Source organism: Syngnathus scovelli, chromosome 6 (assembly GCF_024217435.2).
Source record: "Syngnathus scovelli strain Florida chromosome 6, RoL_Ssco_1.2, whole genome shotgun sequence".
Classification (NCBI taxonomy): domain Eukaryota; kingdom Metazoa; phylum Chordata; class Actinopteri; order Syngnathiformes; family Syngnathidae; genus Syngnathus; species Syngnathus scovelli.
This window is the reverse complement of record NC_090852.1, coordinates 16074205-16097716: the sequence shown is the minus strand read 5'-3', so window position 1 is coordinate 16097716 and position 23512 is coordinate 16074205. Positions and strand designations below refer to the sequence as shown.

The window sequence follows — 23512 nt, the reverse complement described above, 5'->3', positions numbered from 1 at the left end:
CCCTTCCCCCAAAGCTGTTTTCTTTATTTTTGACATATTTACCGAACCCGAAATAGAATTTATTTTTCCATCTCGCTCGTGTACTGAGGCGGTGGCGTGTGTCTGGCGCCGCATGCCAACACGGCGTGCTTGCGGCTTTAGCTACCTGCGGATATTCCCCCCCTGTCGAAATTCCTCTTGCCTTCTGCATCAACATTCATCTAAATATGGACTGTCCCAACTGTTTGCTTCAAGGGGAGGGGCATGGAAAGCGGGGGCAAAAAAAAAAAAATGACCGGAGTAATGTTTGGCTCTTTGTTTACTACATGCTAAAAATACTATGTGGCCTTCTTTGCAGGGGGCGTGAGGATAAGGAGGTGGTGTGTGCGTGCGTGTGTGTGTGCCAACAGCTGTTGGGTCATATGTGATTTTTAGGGTGGTGGGGCAACAGGTGGACATATGTTTCTGGCTGTTCAGTACTGTCCAAAATCCAGAGGCCAAACTGTTCCATGTAAGCTTGTTCTAAAAATAGCACACTGGTGAAGGGACTTTGTGATCAGTGATGATCGTTTTTTGTCTTTTGTTGAGGCTCTCAGAAACTCCGAGGTGATATTTTGGACGATGAAATGCATTTCGGTCAGATATGGCCGACCACGGAGGGAACGCAAGGAGGGTGAAGCCGACAGCCGTGGCACTTTTGTTTGTTGACATACCTGGAGCACTTGGCGGGAGCCGGATGATCGCGCCCACGCTGGAAAAAGTGTTGGGCAACGAGGCCGAGATTAGGAAATGTTTGCGCAGCAAAATCGTAAAAAGAGGAGGATTAAAGCTATGAATTTATGAGAATTTGACCTTGGGAGTGAGAAAATGGCATGTCGTGGAAAGCGGACCACAGCGGAGCGAGCGTTTTAACCCCGAGCGCCGAGTGGACGGACAAGATGAGTGGAATAGTTTCATCTGGCCTTATCAGTTTCATGTCTGGTTTTGTCTGGCGGATAGAGCGTTGGTCTTGACGTAGGAATGTAGAGAGGGGTCACGGTGCCAAACTGGAAGGAGTTGTTTTCCAGGCTGTCTCCCGGACGCCAGACGCCAGGGGAAATAGCCGTCTGTCCACATCTCCTTCCAGCCGCATTCTCCGCATGTACACAAGTGCTCGCCTTCCTTCATTCACATTTCCTCAGCGCGGGCAGACCTCCACCGTGCCTTATTTGCTTGGCTAGTAGCAATGACTTGCTCACGCGAGGCCCAGCTGTGCTCCGCTGCCGCGCCTCTTTGTCTGGAAGCTAATGGCGCTAATGCTTCTTAAAAGAAGCTTCTTCAACATGCATCAGAGGGCGCCGCGCCGCGCCCACGGATCACTTGGCACAGTGTCGGGGGCCTCCGTGGCACCAGGCGCTAGCCCGCTGTCTCGGGCGGGACGGACAGCTGGCGTGAGGCGGGCCTCGCAAACACACAAATCATCGTCATCATCTTTAATCCCGTGACAGCGCTTGTTTACATCCCTTGTGCCGTGCCCAACTTGAATCTCTTTTTGCCACATCTTAGGCCATTGGGTGCATTTTGGACCAGTTTTGTGGTGTCCTTATAATAGTTTGGGGATTTTTTTTTTTTTTTTAATTTTGCTTTGATTTTTGTTATTGTCATCCTAGGGGCCAAAAATAACCCCGGTCTGCAAGTTTGACACCCCTGAGATAGAGTGAACACCAGCCATAGTAATAATCAAATTTCTAGTATTCTCAAATGAACCCTTCCACAACATTCCCTAGGAAATCCCAATCTCCCATTACTGTTAATTGATTGAGCCACGGGTTTTTAAAAGGATCATTGACTGCATGTAAACACATTCATTGACTTATTTTTGATGACTCTTAGTGTAATGTTGTCTTCTGGAATTTCTGCCACGTTTCAATACTTTGCCCCAGGCTGACACGTTTGGTACGAGACCCCCAATCCGACTCCGCCCCAACATTTATAATATCAAGCTGACTGGCCTATTGACGGCGCCAACAAAGCCGCAGTGTCGAGCGGCTGCCATGGTGATGTGGCACCTCCCCCGGCGACGGACCGTGTGCCACGCCGGCTGCCACCACAGCCTGGCGAGGAAGGAGGAGGGGGAATGCGCGAGTGCGTTGTGGTTATCACTCCTGGGGGTGTGGTGGGGGGGGGGTATCGGGTGCTCGTTCGTGGCAGCTGGTGAAGGAGGAGGGGAGTCATTTTTAACAAGTCGCCTGTTTGAGGGCCCGGAACGTAGTCGCCAACGATCCGTGACGTTGACCGAGAGTCCATCATTGTTCTCGGAAAGATTACAATTTCATTTCCTCGGCCTACTTTTTGCAGTGTAGTGCGTCGTCCATGGACGCTGTCAATTTAAAACTCAAAAAGACTCAAATTTATCCTATGATGCTTTTTTTGTGTGGTGTGTTTTATGACTCATCGCTAAAATGCTGCATTCTCACCGAACACTCATTTTGTGACGTCAAAAGCCTTCTTCTGCTTGTTGACCTTCGCGCGCCGCTCGAGCAGGCTGTCACATTGCCAAGCTCTTAATGAGCCTTAAAGAGACGCAGCGTCCTTTCACGATGAGACAACGCTTCATCTAAAGGAATATTGTCACGTGTCTGTCTCGACGAGAAGACGGCACAAAGGAGTCCTCCCTGTTTGTGTACCTAAGTGACTCCAAGTCAATGGAAAACAAACATTTGCTAATGACAGTGTTGAAGCGCCCCACTCGGGGGACCCATTAGGAGCAAATCATGTTCAGCTGTCCTTAAGGACAAATGGTCTCTTGGCCTCCTCCCTGCCCATCGTGTTTACAATCTATTAAAACGTCGGCTTTTGAAGTTTGAAATTAGGTCATACAAATTGGGTAATCTAGACGTTCTGACAAATTCCCGCTGGGCCGGACTGCTACTCCAGCCCGCCCGTCAGTTCTTTCCAGCCCACGGATCCGTTTTGAAAATAATAGATATTCAGCGTTCACGATGGTGTGGTCCGATGTAGTTTTCCGACTCGGTTTTGCGGAGTGCAGCTAAATTGCGCAACACGGGGTGTTGTTTTTATACTACTACTTGTACGACAACTGTTTTACGACCGCTTCCTCTTCATGCAAATGCTTCTGGTTTGTTTTTGCATACAAGTGGTACATTTCCACAGCGGCCCGGTATACTCTTCTGACAGCCGCTTCATCTTTTTGGCAGCCGCAATTTTCTTCCTTGGCAGAACTCCACGGGGTCTTTTACACAAGATAAGCAGACGAATCTATCTGATTGGCAAGAGCTGTTTCAAAGATTGGAAAGCCCCCGCAGGCCTGTCGCCAGTCATTTAATAAAGACAAGAATGTATTTGTAAGCGGTAAATATTTAGCCCCCTCCCCACCCCTGTTCGCTCGCTCTGGTAAAACTCTGAAAGCCATTTGTAACATATTAACCAGAATAGTTTTTATAGACTTTTGATGAGGTGATTGTAAACGAAATAAAGTCTGTGCACCAAGTTTTACCACACAAATAGTAGCCTAAAAGATTTTGGAAACCCTAATATATATTTATTAATTTTAATTTCTATTTATATAATTTATTTAGTTAGTTAGTTAGTTTTTCAGGTCACATGGACACGTCAGCCATTTTCACACATTGGCTACATTAGCTGGTGGTTTTCAACTGCTCCTCTCCATCGGTATGGAAACCAGAGAGGAAGAGCATATTGAGCTCACGGAAGCGCTCCAATTTAATTGTGGAAAAGTCCTGGAAAATATCACTGAACTTTGTGGGGACCCTTAAACTTAAACACACAAGGGGATAAAAAAATAAGTAGACCCAGTCGCATGCAGTCTTGTTCTCGCTACAAATGAGGGTGGAATTGTTAAACTCCACAAAGAAACTTTTACACTATTTTACTCTTTTAGTATATTTTTATCATCTTGTGTTGCATGATAGAATATTACATTTTTTATTTATAAATAGAGATTATTTCTGCATTCTACGTGCATTCTTTGTTGCGGCGGACGGCTTGAGAGGAGGTAGCGGCATTTCAGTCCCATCTCACATGTCAGCAATTGCACAATGCGCTCACATGCTAGATCATATGGAGTCTTGTGACCACCCACATACGTGAGGAAAGAAGAAGTTTCTGAGACGCCAGATTACAAGCCTGGCAAAGTTCCTCTTAAAATACAACCAAGTCCGACTGTCAGATGCGCTCAAAAAATCTAATCATTAATCTTGAAATTCATCTTCACTGATACTTGGGGAAAAGACCGATTCAATATGTTCAAGGGCAGCACTGAGTCAGCCATCTTGGAAAATGTACCAGACTTTGTACCAGATTATATCTATTCTTGAAAACAGGTTTTCCATGACGTGTTAACCTCAAGTATGGTTTAGTGCTAAAGAAAAGTAACCCCCCTAACCCTAACACCCCCCCACCCGAGTGTGTCCAAATGACTAATGACTCACAGAGCGCTGCCCTGTTACTAAGTCGTCTGCCATCACTCAGCATGTTGGGTGCTGAAAACACGTAATGGTTTCAGCATGTCAGCGAGCCGCGAGCCCTGTTTTATTCCCCCCCTCCCCCCCCCCCCTTCTTTTTGCATTTCTTCCACTTCCTCCTACTTCTCCATTCAACGGTGGTGTGTGAAGAGGGCTGGCTGGCAGTGGGGGTCTGTGCATGGGCACATTCACCTGAAGTGACCCTGTGCTACTGCCACAGTTACATAAAATGGAATTGATTACGTAACTACATCAATATTCATTATGTTCCCTACGGGGAATGGGTGAAAATGTTGAAAAGAAAATTAGGAAATAGCCTAAATTATCTGGCCTGACACCTGGAGAGGCCAAGAATATTTCAGGGGGGAAGTGCCCGCAGTCTAGCTCCATCAGTGAGACAAATACAACTTTACATTTATATTTAAACACACTTAAACATTTTATTCTAGTAGTCTTTAGTGCCTGTTATCATTCTCTCGCTCGCACGGCTTTCCGACCACAAGGCAATGAATGAATGGTTCAAAAATAGAATCAAACAGTTTGCATTTAAACAACAAAAAGTTCAGGCAAACCATTTTATTTTGTCCAATGGACATCTGTAAGATCAATGCTACCAAACGGCCATTGACATGCTACAACACCTCAACAGATGGCGCTGTGACTCGTCCTTGTTTTATTTTTGCCGTCCAGATGCCGTCTTTGGAAAGTTGACTGCGAATGGAAAGCGTAACATTCATAACACACCGCATGTGTCATGACGGCGCCCGCTGCGTCTCCAGCAGGGCTTTTAAAAGCAGCTCGTGTCAAACGTGGAGAGGATGTCATAATCTATAGCTGACACTCCACCACTCTTGTTTTCATACAAGAGTTTCAAAGTTGCCTTCAGGGACAATCATGTCGATGCTTTCTGTCTCCTTCCATTAGCAGTCCTCATCAATCTAATTTTGAATCCTAATGGAAGGGCGTCGGAAAAGCCGGGAGTGTACTTTTGGCAAATCTTAACTTTGGCTTTGAGCGTAGCGGCGCATCCATCCACCCGTCCATTTTCTGAACCGCTTAGCCTCAACCGATCTGAATTAAATCAATATGATCAATTCAAGATGGATGTGAACTGTCATCGAAAATGTAAAGCAGAGGTGTCAAACTCATTTTTGTCCCGGGCCGCCTCATAGCCATAGTTTCTCTCGAAGGGCCATTATAACCAACAGAGAGAGCGGAAAATGTTCCCTCAAACGCAACGGGGGTCCGGAAGGAACTGCTCCACTCAAGTGGTCCTTCTGGAACCGCCATTCCGATGCCACCAAAAGTCACAAATAAGCGCAGAAACAAAACAAAGATGTCGGGGAGGGAAAATAGCAGCAGGTGCGCTGGACTAATTAGCCACAAATGGTTGGGCTTTGTTTTCTGGAGGACACTTCACATATGCGCCGATGACCGCAATTTAAGAAGGAATGTTTGGCTTTTAAAAATCGCCACCTTCTTAAGCTAACGGCTAATGTGTTTTTTTTTTTTCTTCCAGAAAACATGAAAAACCAAACCAACTTTGAATATTTGATTTATTAATACTTTCAATCCATGGGTAGAATTGACGACAGTGTGTGCACAGACGCAAAGTCGTTCCTCTGTTCCGTGCGACTCGTATTTCATATTTTATGCGTCCTACTATAGCCATCGTATTTCAACCAAACGACTCGCTTCTAAACGTCCCGCTGGGCCGTAAAAACGTCCGGCCCGTCAGACGCACGCGCTTAATAGACGGAAAAGTGAGGGAAGGCATCCAAGCTGGAGCCAACCTAAAAGTGCCGTTGACGAGCGGCGGGCATCGGGTCGTCGTCACGTGTGTTCCATCTGTACTCAAGACACGCTTTTGTCTTTCCAGGTCTACCAGATGGACCAGAAAATGGACTCGGTTCTACGGATGCTCACGGAGCAGTTCCTGCCCAAGCCGGAGATCATTTCCAGGCCCTCCATCCGTCGGGTGACCATCCAGAAGCGCATGGGGGTCAGCATCGACGAAGGCCTCTAAAGGTTCCGCCCCCAACCTCCTCATTCTGAATTTTAACATGAACCTACAAAAGAAAAACCAAGAGCAGGAATCACAATGGTCGCTCATCTAGCCCCTTTTTTGGGTCTTATCTTCGGGGTCGAGATCCTGTTACATTCCCTGGCACCTTCCAAAGCCGTGACTCCCTTTGCCATTTATTTTCCTAAAGGGAATTTATGTGTGCCCGCTCCTCTCTTCCTAATATTATTCCTACGCTAGCTAGCGAGCGAGCAATCAAAGCACTGACATTCCCCAAATGTGGAGTCCATGCTGCGACGCAGGCATTCCACAAATCATTCCATTTATCTTGGCATCGTCCACACACACACGGCCATCTAGATTTAGACTTTGTTTGTTAGAGGTGATCGAATAACACGAGCAGGGGAGGACTTCATTCAGCCCAGCGCTATCGTGTCCTGTTTGGAAATATGACTTGCACTGAAGCTAATAAAACAAAAAAATGGCTGCAGCAGGGACGGACCTCTCTTGGCAGAGTTGTGTTTACGCTGGAATTGTCCAAATGTCCATCAATCATCTTTAAGCAGCACCGGCGGGAATCTTCTTTATATTCTCCCAGGACCTACTTTAAGGGGCTTTTTGAAGTTTCAAATAACTCCGGTCCAAACTGTGGTCAAAAAATGAGCCAAGAATTCGGTACGTAACTAGAAACGAGCGGGGGAGACTGCTCATCGTTTGTCCTTTCACGTAATGAATGTTATTCATGATAACCGAGCGAAATAGAAAATAAACAAGGGCTGGAAATAATATTGGCAACCAGCAGGGGGCAGAAGGGGGCGGGACGGATCAGCTGATCTCAGTTTTTGTTTTCTTAGGCGTTTTGTTTGTGTATAAAGCAAAAGTACTCATAAAAAGGAAGCTTCACAACTTTGTTTTACTCGCTTTACTGTTCACAACTGTGGTAGAAGTTCAATTTAACGCTGCTAGTGAATTCATTACCTGTACAGTATTTAAAAAGTTTGAAAATCCTCCTGGAACGATTTGTGAGTCCTGGTGTTTTGAAAAAATGTGTATTGATGCAATAACCCACCTCACTTATCTTCTCTTCTGTACAGTTTTGTAAGCAATGTAAATAGAGACGTTGCCTTATTGCACTGTAATTATGATCCCGTGGAAACGTCGGCGCTGGAAATGATTGTAAATGATACGCACTCTCGATAGCTTTGTTGTCAATCATTAAAAAGGAGGTGAAACATGTTGTGGTTTTTATTTGAAATCGAATCAAGCACAGCAACTTGGAATATTCCAGACAGCCGTTTTCATTTTGGGGTTTCATATGCCAAAAGATGACTGAGGATGTCCCAAGATCAGCAAGGGGGAGGGGGGGGTCATCCCGGGGGATAGGCGAGGAAGGGGCAAGGCGGGAGTAAGAAAGGATAAGCGCCAAGCCACTTTCAATTAGCCGCGGAGACGACACGGGCCGGGGGGGCGGAGGGCTTAGAGCTCGCCCTCTGGTTTCCATCACCGCAGGGGGAGAGAGAGAGGACCTTCCGTCTGCAGAGGCCAGCGCCAAGCTGCCCGCTGCTTTCATCTCAAGACCAGACAGACAAACAGAGCAGACAGAGAGACCGAGAGAATCCAACTTCAAAAGGCAGTTTGATCTCAGACCTTCACTAAAGACACACCCAAGGGGGGACACGAGGGCCACCGTGTCACAGGCGCTGCTTGCAATCTCGGGAAGGAGATGGAAGTTGTGGGTTTGAATCTCAGCTCTGGCATTCCTGTGCACAGTGACGTGCGGTCAGAGGAGGCCTCCCCTGCCATCATGAAAAGGGGAAAAACAATCAATTGTTCTTATTAGAAAGTCATTTTCCTTTTAATTTCAATCATTTTGTATCATTTTGAACTAAAATCTCAGACGTCCTTGTCTGGCCTCATCTGAGGATTGCGTAATCACACGGCTGCCTATGTTGACAGGCTATGCAGTTAGACTCTGACTCTGTCTTCATGTCGCTGTTTAAGTGTACAAACACTGTGGCTATATTAATTAATTTTCGTAGTTACGCTGGTGTATATAATATCTTATGTTTTTTGTCATCTGTCTGTAACGTCGTGTTTCTTTAGATGAACAAAACGGCTTTGAAAAAAGACCTACAAAAAGGTTCTCCAGCCTTACGGCAGGGGGTGCTAGTGATCCCGGGATGCTTCATGCGCCTACCTGTAGAATAAGAGATCTCCAGTTCAAATTTACAGTGAACAACTAAGGAGCAGTCGTCCATTTATTTCGTTTTACATTCGGGGTTTTTTCTTTCGTTTTTACATTTCGTTTTACAATGGATGTTTACATATCCAAACGATTTTCAACTATGGATTTTCGGTCGAAGCAGGAGGTCCTCAGTAAAGGAAGGCTAATGTTACCATTGCCTGATGGGAGCTCAGCATGACATGGTTTTTCATTTTGCATGCGTTTGCAGTTCAATTGTTCACCATACTAATGGAATAAAATCGAGAGGTTATTTGAATTCTACGCTCCTCACGTCTGCATGTGCGCTATAGTATGGTCGTCGTTATGTTTCATACTTGGGTTTGGGTTTTGAAGTCAGGGTTCAAACTAATGTTAGGGTTTGGAAATAGGGTTTCAATCTATGGTTAGGGTTTGGAAGTAGGGTTTCAATCTTTCAATCACTTTCACAATTTTCGATGATCGTGAAAATCAGCAGCAGGGGGGGGGGCCCCATTTCAACCCCTTACACTGAGTGCCAAGCAGGGAAGAAATGGGTACCATTGTTATAGTCACTGGTATGACTCGGCTGGGGTTTGAACCCACAACCTCCCAAACTCAGGGCGGACACTCTCCTCTCAGGCCACTGAGCTGGTAAACATTTGTATCGTAGTATAACACTTATAGTCATTTTTAAATAACGTGTATACCTATATACGCCTAAATATTGTTATCCTATACATCTACTGCAATTTCTCATTAGATAGCTGGTTTGAAATTTGCTTTTAATATTATCGTTCGCTACACTTTCTTATTTATTTATTTTATTATTATTTTTTACCTCGTGTAGTGTACCAAAATATCCCATAATTATCTGCCTAAATAATTGTGACTAATTTAAAACTATTCTACTTGTTAATACCTACAAAATAACATATTCTAACCGGAGATTGCATTGACCTAATTTTCACATGGTCCTTGTTTACATTTTGCATTTGACACTGACAGCTGTCAAGTGCCACGTTAGGGCTCTTCTTGTGTAAGTTTTATTTGTTATGGGTTTTCTTTTGTAAGTTTAACTTTGGGTACTTCGAAAGTGTCATTTTAAATTGTACTTTGCCAGGTGTTCGTGTACACAACGTGTTGTGATGACATCTGTGCTGTGGAGTCTCCACTGATCTAGTCGCTGGTGAGCTGCTCCATAAAACCATACATGTTCCGTGCGCTGAGAGCAAGGCTTCCATAGGGTAGTCGTTAGTGCTCTGGGCTTTCACCCGAGCGACCCGGGTTCCAATCTCAGTGGGACCATAAAGATTTTTTGATCTTCTGCTGTGGAGTCTTCACTGATCTAGTCGCTGGTGAGCTGCTCCATAAAACCATACCTGTTCATTCCACTGAGAGCAAGGCTCCCATAGGGTAGTGGTTAGTGCTCTGGGCTTTCACCCCAGCGACCCGGGTTCGAATCTCAGTGGGACCAATAAGATTTTTTGATCTTCTGCTGTGGAGTCTTCACTGATCTAGTCGCTGGTGAGCTGCTCCATAAAACCATACATGTTCATTGCACTGAGAGCAAGGCTTCCATAGGCTAGTGGTTAGTTCTCTGGGCTTTCACCCGAGCGACCTGGGTTCCAATCTCAGTGGGACCATAAAGATTTTTTGATCTTCTGCTGTGGAGTCTTCACTGACCTAGTCGCTGGTGAGCTGCTCCATAAAACCATACATGTTCATTCCACTGAGAGCAAGGCTTCCATAGGGTAGTGGTTAGTGCTCTGGGCTTTCACCCGAGCGACCCGGGTTCGAATCTCAGTGGGACCAAAAAGATTTTTTGATCTTCTGCTGTGGAGTCTTCACTGATCTAGTCGCTGGTGAGCTGCTCCATAAAACCATACATGTTCATTGCACTGAGAGCAAGGCTTCCATAGGGTAGTGGTTAGTGCTCTGGGCTTTCACCCCAGTGACCCAGGTTTGAATCTCAGTGGGACCAAAAAGATTTTTTTATCTTAGGTTAGGGTTAGAGCTAGGGTTAGAGCTAGGGTTAGAGCTAGGGTTAGTCTAGGGTTAGGGTTATGGTTAGAGCTAGGGTTAGGGTTAGAGCTACAGTTAGAGCTAGGGCTAGGGTTAGGGTTAGAGCTAGGGTTAGGGTTAAGGTTAGAGCTTGGGTTGGGGTTAGGGTTGGGGTTAGGGTTAGAGCTAGGACTAGGGTTGGGGTTAGAGCTAGGGTTAGAGCTAGGGTTGGGGTTAGGGTTAGAGCTAGGGTTGGGGTTAGGGTTAGAGCTAGGTTTAGAGCTAGGGTTAGGGTTAGAGCTACAGTTAGAGCTAGGGCTAGGGTTAGGGTTTGAGCTAGGGTTAGGGTTAGCGCTAGGGTTAGGGTTAGAGCTAGGGTTGGGGTTAGAACTAGGGCTAGGGCTAGGGTTAGGGTTAGCGCTAGGGTTAGGGCTAGGGTTGGGGTTAGGGTTAGAGCTATGGTTAGGTTTAGGGCTAGGGTTCGGGTTAGAGCTAGGCTTAGGGTTAGAGCTAGGGTTGGGTTAGGGTTAGAGCTAGGGTTGGGGTTAGGGTTAGAGCTAGGGTTAGGGGTTAGGGTTGGAGTTAGGGTTAGAGCTAGGGCTAGGGTTGGGGTTAGAGCTAGAGCTAGGGTTAGGGTTAGAGCTAGGGTTGGGGTTAGAGCTAGGGTTGGGGTTAGGTTAGGGTTAGGTTTAGGTTTAGGGTTAGGGTTAGAGCTACGGTTCGGGTTAGAGCTAGGGTTAGAGCTAGGGCTAGGGTTAGAGCTAGGCTTAGGGTTAGAGCTAGGGTTGGGTTAGGGTTAGGGTTAGAGCTAGGGTTGGGGTTAGGGTTAGAGCTAGGGTTAGGGTTGGAGTTAGGGTTAGAGCTAGGGTTAGAGCTAGGGCTAGGGTTGGGGTTAGAGCTAGGGTTAGGGTTAGAGCTAGGGTTTGGGTTAGGGTTGGGGTTAGGGTTGGAGTTAGGGTTAGAGCTAGGGCTAGGGTTGGGGTTAGAGCTAGAGCTAGGGTTAGGGTTAGAGCTAGGGTTGGGGTTAGAGCTAGGGTTAGGGTTAGAGCTAGGGTTTGGGTTAGGGTTGGGGTTAGGGTTAGAGCTAGGGTTAGAGCTTGGGTTAGAGCTAGGGTTAGAGCTAGGGTTAGGGTTAAAGCTAGGGTTAGAGCTAGGGTTAGGCTAGGGTTATGGTTAGAGCTAGGGTTAGGGTTAGAGCTACAGTTAGAGCTAGGGCTAGGGTTAGGGTTAGAGCTAGGGTTAGGGTTAAGGTTAGAGCTTGGGTTGGGGTTAGGGTTAGAGCTAGGACTAGGGTTGGGGTTAGAGCTAGGGTTAGGGTTAGAGCTAGGGTTGGGGTTAGGGTTAGAGCTAGGGTTAGGGTTGGGGTTAGGGTTAGGGTTAGGGTTAGAGCTAGCGTTAGAGCTAGGGTTAGGGTTAGAGCTACAGTTAGAGCTAGGGCTAGGGTTAGGGTTAGAGCTAGGGTTAGGGTTAGGGTTAGGGTTAAGGTTAGAGCTTGGGTTGGGGTTAGGGTTGGGGTTAGGGTTAGAGCTAGAGTTAGGGCTAGGGTTAGGGTTAGAGCTAGGGTTAGAGCTAGGGTTAGGGTTAGAGCTAGGGTTAGGGTTTGAGCTAGGGTTAGGGTTAGAGCTAGGGTTAGGGTTAGAGCTAGGGTTAGGGTAAGGTTAGGGTTAGAGCTAGAGTTAGGGTTAGGGTTAGAGCTAGGGCTAGGATTAGGCTAGGGTTAGGGTTAGGCTAAGGGTAGGGTTAGGGCTAGGGTTAAAGCTAGGGTTAGAGCTAGGGTTAGGGCTAGGGTTGGGGTTAGGGTTAGGGTTAGGGTTAGAGCTAGGGTTAAGGTTAGGGTTAGAGCTATGGTTAGAGCTAGGGTTAGGGTTAGAGCTAGGGTTAGGGTTAGAGCTAGGGTTAGAGCTAGGGTTAGAGCTAGGGTTAGGGTTTGAGCTAGGGTTAGGCTAAGGGTAGGGTTAGGGTTAGAGCTAGGGTTAGGGTTAGAGCTAGGGCTAGGGTTAGGGCTAGGGTTAGGGTTAGCGCTAGGGTTAGGGCTAGGGTTGGGGTTAGGGTTAGGGTTAGGGTTAGAGCTAGAGTTAGGGTTAGGGTTGGGGTTAGCGCTAGGGTTAGGGTTGGGGTTAGGGTTAGAGCTAGAGTTAGGGTTAGGGTTAGAGCTAGAGCTAGAGTTAGGGTTAGGGCTAGGGTTAGAGCTAGAGTTAGGGTTAGGGTTGGGGTTAGGGTTAGGGTTAGAGCTAGAGTTAGGGTTAGGGCTAGGGTTGGCGTTAGGGCTAGGGTTGGGGTTAGGGTTAGAGCTAGGGTTGGGGTTAGAGCTAGGGCTAGGGTTAGCGCTAGGGTTAGGGCTAGGGTTGGGGTTAGGGTTAGGGTTAGAGCTAGAGTTAGGGTTAGGGTGGGGTTTAGGGTTAGAGCTAGAGTTAGGGTTAGGGCTAGGGTTGGGGTTAGGGTTAGGGTTAGAGCTAGAGCATGAGTTAGGGCTAGGGTTGGGGTTAGGGTTAGGGTTAGAGCTAGGGCTAGGGTTAGGGTTAGCGCTAGGGTTAGGGCTAGGGTTGGGGTTAGGGTTAGGGTTAGAGCTAGAGCTAGAGTTAGGGTTAGGGTTAGGGTTAGGGTTGGGGTTAGGGTTAGAGCTAGAGCTAGAGTTAGGGTTAGGGCTAGGGTTAGAGCTAGAGTTAGGGCTAGGGTTGGGGTTAGGGTTAGGGTTAGAGCTAGAGTTAGGGTTAGGGCTACGGCGGGGGTTAGGGTTAGGGTTAGAACTTGGGTTAGGGTTAGAGCTAGGGTTAGGGTTAGAGCTAGGGTTAGAGTTAGGGTTAGGGTTAGAGCTAGAGTTAGGGTTAGGGCTAGGGTTGGGGTTAGGGCTAGGGTTGGGGTTAGGGTTAGGGTTAGAGCTAGGGTTAAGGTTAGGGTTAGAGCTATGGTTAGAGCTAGGGTTAGGGTTAGAGCTAGGGTTAGGGTTAGAGCTAGGGTTAGAGCTAGGGTTAGAGCTAGGGTTAGGGTTTGAGCCAGGGTTAGGCTAAGGGTAGGGTTAGGGTTAGAGCTAGGGTTAGGGTTAGAGCTAGGGCTAGGGTTAGGGCTAGGGTTAGGGTTAGCGCTAGGGTTAGGGCTAGGGTTGGGGTTAGGGTTAGGGTTAGAGCTAGAGTTAGGGTTAGGGTTAGGGTTAGGGTTAGGGTTGGGGTTAGCGCTAGGGTTAGGGTTGGGGTTAGGGTTAGAGCTAGAGTTAGGGTTAGGGTTAGGGTTAGGGTTAGGGTTAGAGCTAGAGTTAGGGTTAGGGCTAGGGTTAGAGCTAGAGTTAGGGTTAGGGTTAGGGTTAGAGCTAGAGTTAGGGTTAGGGCTAGGGTTGGAGTTAGGGCAAGGGTTGGGGTTAGGGTTAGAGCTAGGGTTGGGGTTAGAGCTAGGGCTAGGGTTAGCGCTAGGGTTAGGGCTAGGGTTGGGGTTAGGGTTAGGGTTAGGGTTAGAGCTAGAGTTAGGGTTAGGGTGGGGTTTAGGGTTAGAGCTAGAGTTAGGGCTAGGGTTGGGGTTAGGGTTAGGGTTAGAGCTAGAGCATGAGTTAGGGCTAGGGTTGGGGTTAGGGTTAGGGTTAGAGCTAGGGCTAGGGTTAGGGTTAGCGCTAGGGTTAGGGCTTGGGTTGGGGTTAGGGTTAGGGTTAGAGCTAGAGCTAGAGTTAGGGTTAGGGTTAGGGTTAGGGTTAGGGTTGGGATTAGGGTTAGAGCTAGAGCTAGAGTTAGGGTTAGGGCTAGGGTTAGAGCTAGAGTTAGGGTTAGGGCTAGGGTTGGGGTTAGGGTTAGGGTTAGAGCTAGAGTTAGGGTTAGGGCTACGGCTGGGGTTAGGGTTAGGGTTAGAACTTGGGTTAGGGTTAGAACTAGGGTTAGGGTTAGAGCTAGGGTTAGAGTTAGGGTTAGGGTTAGAGCTAGAGTTAGGGTTAGGGCTAGGGTTGGGGTAAGGGTTAGGGTTAGAGCTAGGGTTAGGGTTAGAGCTAGGGTTAGAGTTAGGGTTAGGGTTAGAACTTGGGTTAGGGTTAGAGCGAGGGTTAGGGTTAGAGCTAGTGTTACACTAACTCTAACCCTAGCTCTAACCCTAGCTCTAACCCTAACCCAAGTTCTAACCCTAACCCCAACCCTAGCCCTAACTCTAGCTCTAACCCTAACCCTAACCCTAACCCCAACCCTAACCCTAACCCTAACTCTAGCTCTAACCCTAACCCTAACCCTAACCCCAACCCTAGCCCTAACCCTAACTCTAGCTCTAACCCTAACCCCAACCCTAACCCTAACCCCAACCCTAACCCTAACTCTAGCTCTAACCCTAACCCTAACCCTAACCCTAACCCCAACCCTAGCCCTAGCTCTAGCTCTAACCTTAACCCTAACCCTAACCCCAACCCTAACCCTAACTCAAGCTCTAACCCTAACCCTAACCCTAACTCTAACCCTAACCCTAACCCCAACCCTAGCCCTAACCCTAGCTCTAACCCCAACCCTAGCCCTAACCCTAGCCCTAGCTCTAACCCTAGCTCTAACCCTAGCTCTAACCCTAACCCTAACCCCAACCCTAGCCCTAACCCTAGCGCTAACCCTAACCCTAGCCCTAGCTCTAACCCCAACCCTAGCTCTAACCCTAACCCCAACCCTAACCCTAACTCTAGCTCTAACCCTAACCCCAACCCTAACCCTAACCCTAACCTTAACTCTAGCTCTAACCCTAACCCTAACCCCAACCCTAGCCCTAACCCTAGCTCTAACCCTAACCCTAACCCCAACCCTAGCCCTAACCCTAACCCTAGCCCTAGCTCTAACCCTAGCTCTAACCCTAACCCTAACCCTAACCCTAGCTCAAACCCTAACCCTAGCTCTAACCCTAACCCTAGCTCTAACCCTAGCTCTAACCCTAACCCGAGCTCTAACCCTAACCCTAGCTCTAACCATAGCTCTAACCCTAACCCCAACCCTAACCCCAACCCTAGCCCTAACCCTAACCCTAGCCCTAGCTCTAACCCTAGCTCTAACCCTAGCTCTAACCCTAACCCTAGCTCTAGCTCTAGCTCTAACCCTAACCTTAACCCTAACCCTAGCTCTAACCCTAACCCTAGCTCTAACCCTAACCCTAGCTCAAACCCTAACCCTAACCCTAGCTCTAACCCTAGCTCTAACCCTAACCCTAGCCCTAACTCTAGCTCTAGCCCCAACCCTAACCCCAACCCCAACCCAAGCTCTAACCTTAACTTTAACCCTAACCCTATCTCTAACCCTAGCTCTAACTGTAGCTCTAACCCTAACCCTAGCTCTAACCCTAGCTCTAACCCTAGCTCTAACCCTAACCCTAACCCCAACCCTAACCCTAGCTCTAACCCTAACCCTAGCTCTAACCCTAGCCCTAACCCTAGCGCTAACCCTAGCCCTAGCTCTAACCCCAACCCTACCTCTAACCCTAACCCCAACTCTAGCTCTAGCTCTAACCCTAACCCTAACCCTAACCCCAACCCTAGCCCTAACCCTAACTCTAGCTCTAACCCTAACCCCAACCCTAACCCTAACCCTAACTCTAGCTCTAACCCTAACCCCAACCCTAGCCCTAACCCTAGCGCTAACCCTAACCCTAGCCCTAGCCCTAGCTCTCACCCCAACCCTAGCTCTAACCCTAACCCCAACCCTAGCCCTAACCCTAGCCCTAGCTCTAACCCTAGCCCTAGCTCTAACCCTAGCTCTAACCCTAACCCTAACCCTAACGCTAACCCCAACCCTAGCCCTAACTCTAGCTCTAGCTCTAGCTCTAACCCTAACCCTAACCCTAACCCCAACCCTAGCCCTAACCCTAACTCTAGCTCTAACCCTAACCCCAACCCTAACCCTAACCCTAACTCTAGCTCTAACCCTAACCCTAACCCTAACCCCAACCCTAGCCCTAACCCTAGCACTAACCCTAACCCTAGCCCTAGCCCTAGTTCTAACCCCAACCCTAGCTCTAACCCTAACCCCAACCATAGCCCTAACCCTAGCCCTAGCTCTAACCCTAGCTCTAACCCTAGCTCTAACCCTAACCCTACCCTTAGCCTAGCCCTAGCTCTAACCCCAACCCTAGCTCTAACCCTAACCCCAACCCTAGCCCTAACCCTAGCCCTAGCTCTAACCCTAACTCCAACCCTAGCTCTAACCCTAACGCTAACCCCAACCCTAGCCCTAACTCTAGCTGTAGCTCTAACCCTAACCCTAACCCTAACCCTAACCCCAACCCTAGCCCTAACCCTAACTCTAACTCTAGCTCTAACCCTAACCCCAACCCTAACCCTAACTCTAGCTCTAACCCTAACCCTAACCCCAACCCTAGCCCTAACCCTAGCGCTAACCCTAACCCTAGCCCTAGTTCTAACCCCAACCCTAGCTCTAACCCTAACCCCAACCCTAGCCCTAACCCTAGCCCTAGCTCTAACCCTAGCTCTAACCCTAGCTCTAACCCTAACCCTACCCTTAGCCTAACCCTAGCTCAAACCCTAACCCTAGCTCTAACCCTAACCCTAGCTCTAACCCTAGCTCTAACCCTAACCCTAGCTCTAACCCTAACCCTAGCTCTAACCATAGCTCTAACCCTAACCCCAACCCTAGCTCTAACCCTAACCCTAACCCTAACCCTAACCCCAACCCTAGCCCTAACCCTAGCCCTAGCTCTAACCCTAGCTCTAACCCTAACCCTACCCTTAGCCTAACCCTAGCCTAACCCTAGCCCTAGCTCTAACCCTAACCCTAACCCTAGCTCTAACCCTAACCTTACCCTAACCCTAGCTCTAACCCTAACCCTAGCTCTAACCCTAACCCTAGCTCAAACCCTAACCCTAGCCCTAGCTCTAACTGTAGCTCTAACCCTAACCCTAGCTCTAACCCTAGCTCTAAACCTAGCTCTAACCCTAACCCCAACCCTAACCCTAGCTCTAACCCTAACCCCAACCCTAGCTCTAACCCTAGCTCTAACCCCAACCCTAGTCCTAGCTCTAACCCTAACCCCAACCCTAACCCCAACCCAAGCTCTAACCTTAACCCTAACCCTAGCTCTAACCCTAACCCTAGCCCTAGCTCTAACTGTAGCTCTAACCCTAACCCTAGCTCTAACCATAACCCTAACCCTAGCCTAACCCTAGGTCTAACCCTAGCTCTAACCCTAGCTCTAACCCTAGCTCTAACCTAAGATAAAAAAATCTTTTTGGTCCCACTGAGATTCGAACCTGGGTCGCTGGGGTGAAAGCCCAGAGCACTAACCACTACCCTATGGAAGCCTTGCTCTCAGTGCAATGAACATGTATGGTTTTATGGAGCAGCTCACCAGCGACTAGATCAGTGAAGACTCCACAGCAGAAGATAAAAAAATCTTTTTGGTCCCACTGAGATTCGAACCCGGGTCGTTAGGGCGAATGCCCAGAGTACTACCCACTACCCTATGGAAGCCTTGCTCTCAGTGCATGGAACATGTACGGTTTTATGGAGCAGCTCACCAGCGACTAGATCAGTGAAGACTCCACAGCAGAAGATAAAAAAAATCTTTTTGGTCCCACTGAGATTCGAACCCGGGTCGCTCGGGTGAAAGCCCAGAGCACTAACCACTACCCTATGGAAGCCTTGCTCTCAGTGGAATGAACATGAATGGTTTTATGGAGCAGCTCACCAGCGACTAGATCAGTGAAGACTCCACAGCAGAAGATCAAAAAATCTTTATGGTCCCACTGAGATTGGAACCCGGGTCGCTCGGGTGAAAGCCCAGAGCACTAACCACTCGCCTATGGAAGCCTTGCTCTCAGTGCAATGAACATGTATGGTTTTATGGAGCAGCTCACCAGCGACTAGATCAGTGAAGACTCCACAGCAGAAGATAAAAAAATCTTATTGGTCCCACTGACATTCGAACCCGGGTCGCTGGGGTGAAAGCCCAGAGCACTAACCACTACCCTATGGAAGCCTTGCTCTCAGTGGAATGAACATGTATGGTTTTATGGAGCAGCTCACCAGCGACTAGATCAGTGAAGACTCCACAGCAGAAAATCAAAAAATCTTTATGGTCCCACTGAGATTCGAACCCGGGTCGCTCGGGTGAAAGCCCAGAGCACTAACCACTACCCTATGGAAGCCTTGCTCTCAGTGGAATGAACATGTATGGTTTTATGGAGCAGCTCACCAGCGACTAGATCAGTGAAGACTCCACAGCAGAAGATCAAAAAATCTTATTGGTCCCACTGAGATTCGAACCCGAGTCGCTGGGGTGAAAGCCCAGAGCACTAACCACTACCCTATGGAAGCCTTGCTCTCAGTGGAATGAACAGGTATGGTTTTATGGAGCAGCTCACCAGCGACTAGATCAGTGAAGACTCCACAGCAGAAGATCAAAAACTCTTATTGGTCCCACTGAGATTCGAACCCGAGTCGCTGGGGTGAAAGTCCAGAGCACTAACCACTACCCTATGGAAGCCTTGCTCTCAGTGGAATGAACAGGTATGGTTTTATGGAGCAGCTCACCAGCGACTAGATCAGTGAAGACTCCACAGCAGAAGATCAAAATATCTTTATGGTCCCACTGAGATTGGAACCCGGGTCGCTCGGGTGAAAGCCCAGAGTACTAACCACTAGCCTATGGAAGCCTTGCTCTCAGTGCAATGAACATGTATGGTTTTATGGAGCAGCTCACCAGCGACTAGATCAGTGAAGACTCCACAGCAGAAGATAAAAAAATCTTATTGGTCCCACTGAGATTCGAACCCGGGTCGCTGGGATGAAAGCCCAGAGCACTAACCACTACCCTATGGAAGCCTTGCTCTCAGTGGAATGAACATGTATGGTTTTATGGAGCCGCTCACCAGCGACTAGATCAGTGGAGACTCCACAGCACAGATGTCATCACAACACGTTGTGTACACGAACACCTGGCAAAGTACAATTTAAAATGACACTTTCGAAGTACCCAAAGTTAAACTTACAAAAGAAAACCCATAACAAATAAAACTTACACAAGAAGAGCCCTAACGTGGCACTTGACAGCTGTCAGTGTCAAATGCAAAATGTAAACAAGGACCATGTGAAAATTAGGTCAATGCAATCTCCGGTTAGAATATGTTATTTTGTAGGTATTAACAAGTAGAATAGTTTTAAATTAGTCACAATTATTTAGGCAGATAATTATGGGATATTTTGGTACACTACACGAGGTAAAAAAAATAATAAAATAAATAAATAAGAAAGTGTAGCGAACGATAATATTAAAAGCAAATTTCAAACCAGCTATCTAATGAGAAATTGCAGTAGATGTATAGGATAACAATATTTAGGCGTATATATACACGTTATTTAAAAATGACTATAAGTGTTATACTACGATACAAATGTTTACCAGCTCAGTGGCCTGAGAGGAGAGTGTCCGCCCTGAGTTTGGGAGGTTGTGGGTTCAAACCCCCAGCCGAGTCATACCAGTGACTATAACAATGGTACCCATTTCTTCCCTGCTTGGCACTCAGTGTAAGGGGTTGAAATGGGGCCCCCCCCCTGCTGCCGATTTTCACGATCATTGAAAATTGTGAAAGTGATTGAAAGATTGAAACCCTACTTCCAAACCCTAACCATAGATTGAAACCCTATTTCCAAACCCTAACCTTAGTTTGAACCCTGACTTCAAAACCCAAACCCGAGTTTGAAACATACTTGGAACCCCTAATATGAAACCCTAACCGTACTTTAAACTATGTACCTAAAGGTCAGGGAATACTGATGTTAAAAAAAAAAGTCAGGAAAACCAAGCCTGTGTATCTCCTTGTCAGTTTTGCCCTGGAAGAGGCTTATACGGTGCTGAAAATAGTTCTCTGCAAGGACCAAATTACTCCAAACGGCGGCCGTAAATTAGACGCAAACAACTATAAGCGGCCATGTCAGTGGTTTGCACAGCGAAAGAAAACAACAGCACCAGCAGCCCTTTCTCATTACACCGCCGCATGTTACTCAATCTATAAAACTCCAAATCAAATTGGTGACACTCAGAGAACTCGGACCTCCGCCAAGGCTGACAAGCCGCTCCATTGTATTGTATAGGACGTTCAGAGGAGAGCTGTGGGGGTTAAGAAAAACCCAGCTCAGCACAGATACACATTTCTGATAGAGCCGCCGCTGAACAAAGAGGAGCATTTAGCCGCTAAAGAGCCAGTTATGGACACCACATGTCTCTCGAGCCAGGCCCGAAACAACTTTTTCTCTGATCCCTTTGAGTGAACTTTGCAATTACGCTCCTCCCGACATGGCCCAGCCGGGTGAGCGTTTGTCATTAGCGGCCGGTCCGAGTCCAGCTCGGGGTTTGCGCGGACGCCACCTGTCTGGCCAGGCTACGTGCTAGCAGATACCAGCCGACAGGTGCACGCCCGCGTGTGTTTGTCAGCCTTTGTGACAAACGGAGTCGGCCGGCGGCAGCTGAGGGCAAGCCGCTTCTGTCGGCCCGCGTCCGCAATTAGACGGAGCAACAGTTGCTGGCATCGCAGCTGCCTTGCCTGCCCGTGAGTCCACTTTGAACGTGTTACATTTACCTTCAGTGGTGTGCTGGACTTTGGTCTGCAGGCTGTCTGTCCACCATGGTGGACAGCTGCATCACGGAGCTTCTGGACAAGAGAGAGCACTTGTACAAGTTAAGCAAACACACACACACACAATGACAACGTGGTTGGGTCTGTTAGCGTCTGAAGTGTGTGTGTGCGTGTGTGTGTGTGTGCTCTTGTGTGGGAAATGCAAATATTACAAAAGCACGTCCAAGTATGGACAAAGTGTGTACATAAGCTTACTGGAGAAAAATATTAAAGTATGTATTAAAGTATATCTTTGCTATTTAATGACCTTACATATTATACATTCTTTTGTATTTTTTGCGCCATTTTCTCAGTATTTTATAAAAATGTTTAATTATTTAAAACTTTTTTTGTCGTCTCAAGGAAGAGAAAAGAACGTGAGCAGCGTTAATCAGCAGAACAAAAAAAAAAAAAGTTTTGGAAAAAGTTTTATTTTTTTAATTTAATTTATTTATTATTAATATTATTATTATATAACCAGAGAGATTTTTTTAACCACGGGTGAAGGTGAGCCCGATGGCGCAGTGAGGAAGCTCAGGGAGGAACTTGCGGTTTCATATGAAGTGCTGGGGAGGCTAACCGGAAAAGATAAGCAAGAAGTGGGGCACTTGCCCGGGCAGACAGCCGAGCGGACTTTACAAGGAAAAGGACAGTGAGCCGAGGAGCTTCACTGGAATTTTCTCAAAGCTGACTGCGGTCGTGTTTTTTTTCGGTGGCGCCGATGGAGTGTGACGGCAATTACACAAAAAAGAAGAGGTGAATTTTTCTTCTGCAAGAACAGACACTATTGCATCATCGTGGCTGAACTTTGACCTTTTGACTTTTTTTTTTTTTTTGGAAGTCACGACCGAGTCATTCACCACAGAAATCAGTCAGAGTTGTTTTAGCAAGGCTGTCATGAATTTTGTTATTCCTTCCTCCTAGTATGCTGCTTTCTCAGCAATAAAGTCCATTTTCATGTTTATCCAAGTGTCGAAAAAACAGGAAATTGCATTATTAACTCAATTTTAAGAGTAAATAGTGTCTGTCCATTCACATATGCACAAAAATTTTAAATCCTGTTTATTCATTTACACACGCACACACACACACACACACACACACTTGCAGTCAGTTAGTCAAGCAGCAAGCCAACTAGTCAAGCAGTCAGTCTGAGGGTGTAGGTTTGTAGACGTGGGGGGGGGGGGGGGGGGGGGGGGGCACCTTTGTCTGCCCAGACACAACAGTGGCCGGCCCCTGGCCCCCTTACAATGGCCCTCGCTACAAAGCCCCACACACTGGGACAATGGTCCCGGCTCAGGGTGGGGGTTGACGGCTTGAGCTGAGGTTACCCACCTGCACACTTCAAGACTGGACGCCGACCCGTGGACCCGGCCCGGCTCGTGCACAAAGCCACACGGCTGCAGGTGGCTTCCTGTGGTTGCCTGGCAGGAAGTGTGGAGGCAACAGAAGGGCGACACAGGTGGAGCGTCTTAACTTCAAAAAGAGCATCTTTGGCAATGACGACAAACTTTCCACAACAAAGAGGGAAAGAAAGTATTTGCAAAAATATCAAAACAAAGTGGAATCCTCTCACTTGATGTGCTTGCTCATCTGTCCGGGATCTCCGTTGTGGTATTTTGATAAGGGCTGCGACAGTTTCAGCGGGAGACCGGTCTTGGATCGCCGTCTTGTACTGGCAGTCATTTCCTACAAATAGATTTTTAAAGTACAGTTTCTGTTCTTGTTACACACGAATGTTAATTTTTTCTCTTATTACTCAAATTCTGACAAAGCAAATAAAATGAGATTCACCATCACACGCACGCACACACACACACACACACACACACACACACACATACACACACACACACACACACACTTCATTGCCTGCACATGACCCATTTTAGAAGACATTAAGCTCATTGTGCAAGTTTGAAGTGCACAAACCACAAAACCGTGCCAGTTTTCTTCCTGATCAGTTTGTTTGTATCCGCACTAAACCGAGGCGGTGGTTCATGAAAATAGATTTTTTTTAAATATTCAACACTTTTGTGCTTTTTGGTATTTACCTCTTCTGTCATGGGCTCATTTTTCTCCGTTTCTGTTAGCAATTCTACAATGTCAGTGGCTGAGGAGTGGTCTGCTCGCTTTCTGATTGGACGAACCACCTGTCAATCATCACCATAACATAGTTTTACACTAGGAGGGAATTCACATGCATTCTTGTTTTTTCGCCACCCAGTCAAAGCTTTAACAAATTACACAAAGCACAA

The 23512-nt window shown here is 47.4% G+C and overlaps 1 protein-coding gene and 1 long non-coding RNA gene across 7 annotated transcripts in view; one reads left to right on the top strand and one right to left on the bottom strand.

The window, feature by feature from the left end:
- The window catches only part of kcnq1.2 (potassium voltage-gated channel, KQT-like subfamily, member 1.2), a 70484-nt gene extending 62764 nt beyond the window's left edge, over window positions 1-7720 (top strand). For all 6 annotated transcript variants that reach the window (XM_049723633.2, XM_049723634.2, XM_049723635.2 and 3 more), the window contains one exon: window positions 6343-7720. In XM_049723633.2, coding sequence (XP_049579590.1) covers window positions 6343-6489 — 147 coding nt within the window. In that variant the 3' untranslated portion in view covers window positions 6490-7720. The remainder of the gene's footprint in view (window positions 1-6342) is intronic.
- Window positions 7553-22434, bottom strand: LOC137840367 (uncharacterized). The gene is made up of 2 exons (XR_011086981.1): window positions 21219-22434; window positions 7553-8282 (listed from the first exon to the last, which is right to left on the bottom strand). It is a non-coding gene; the product is annotated as an uncharacterized lncRNA (long non-coding RNA).
- Window positions 22435-23512: the final 1078 nt, after the last annotated feature.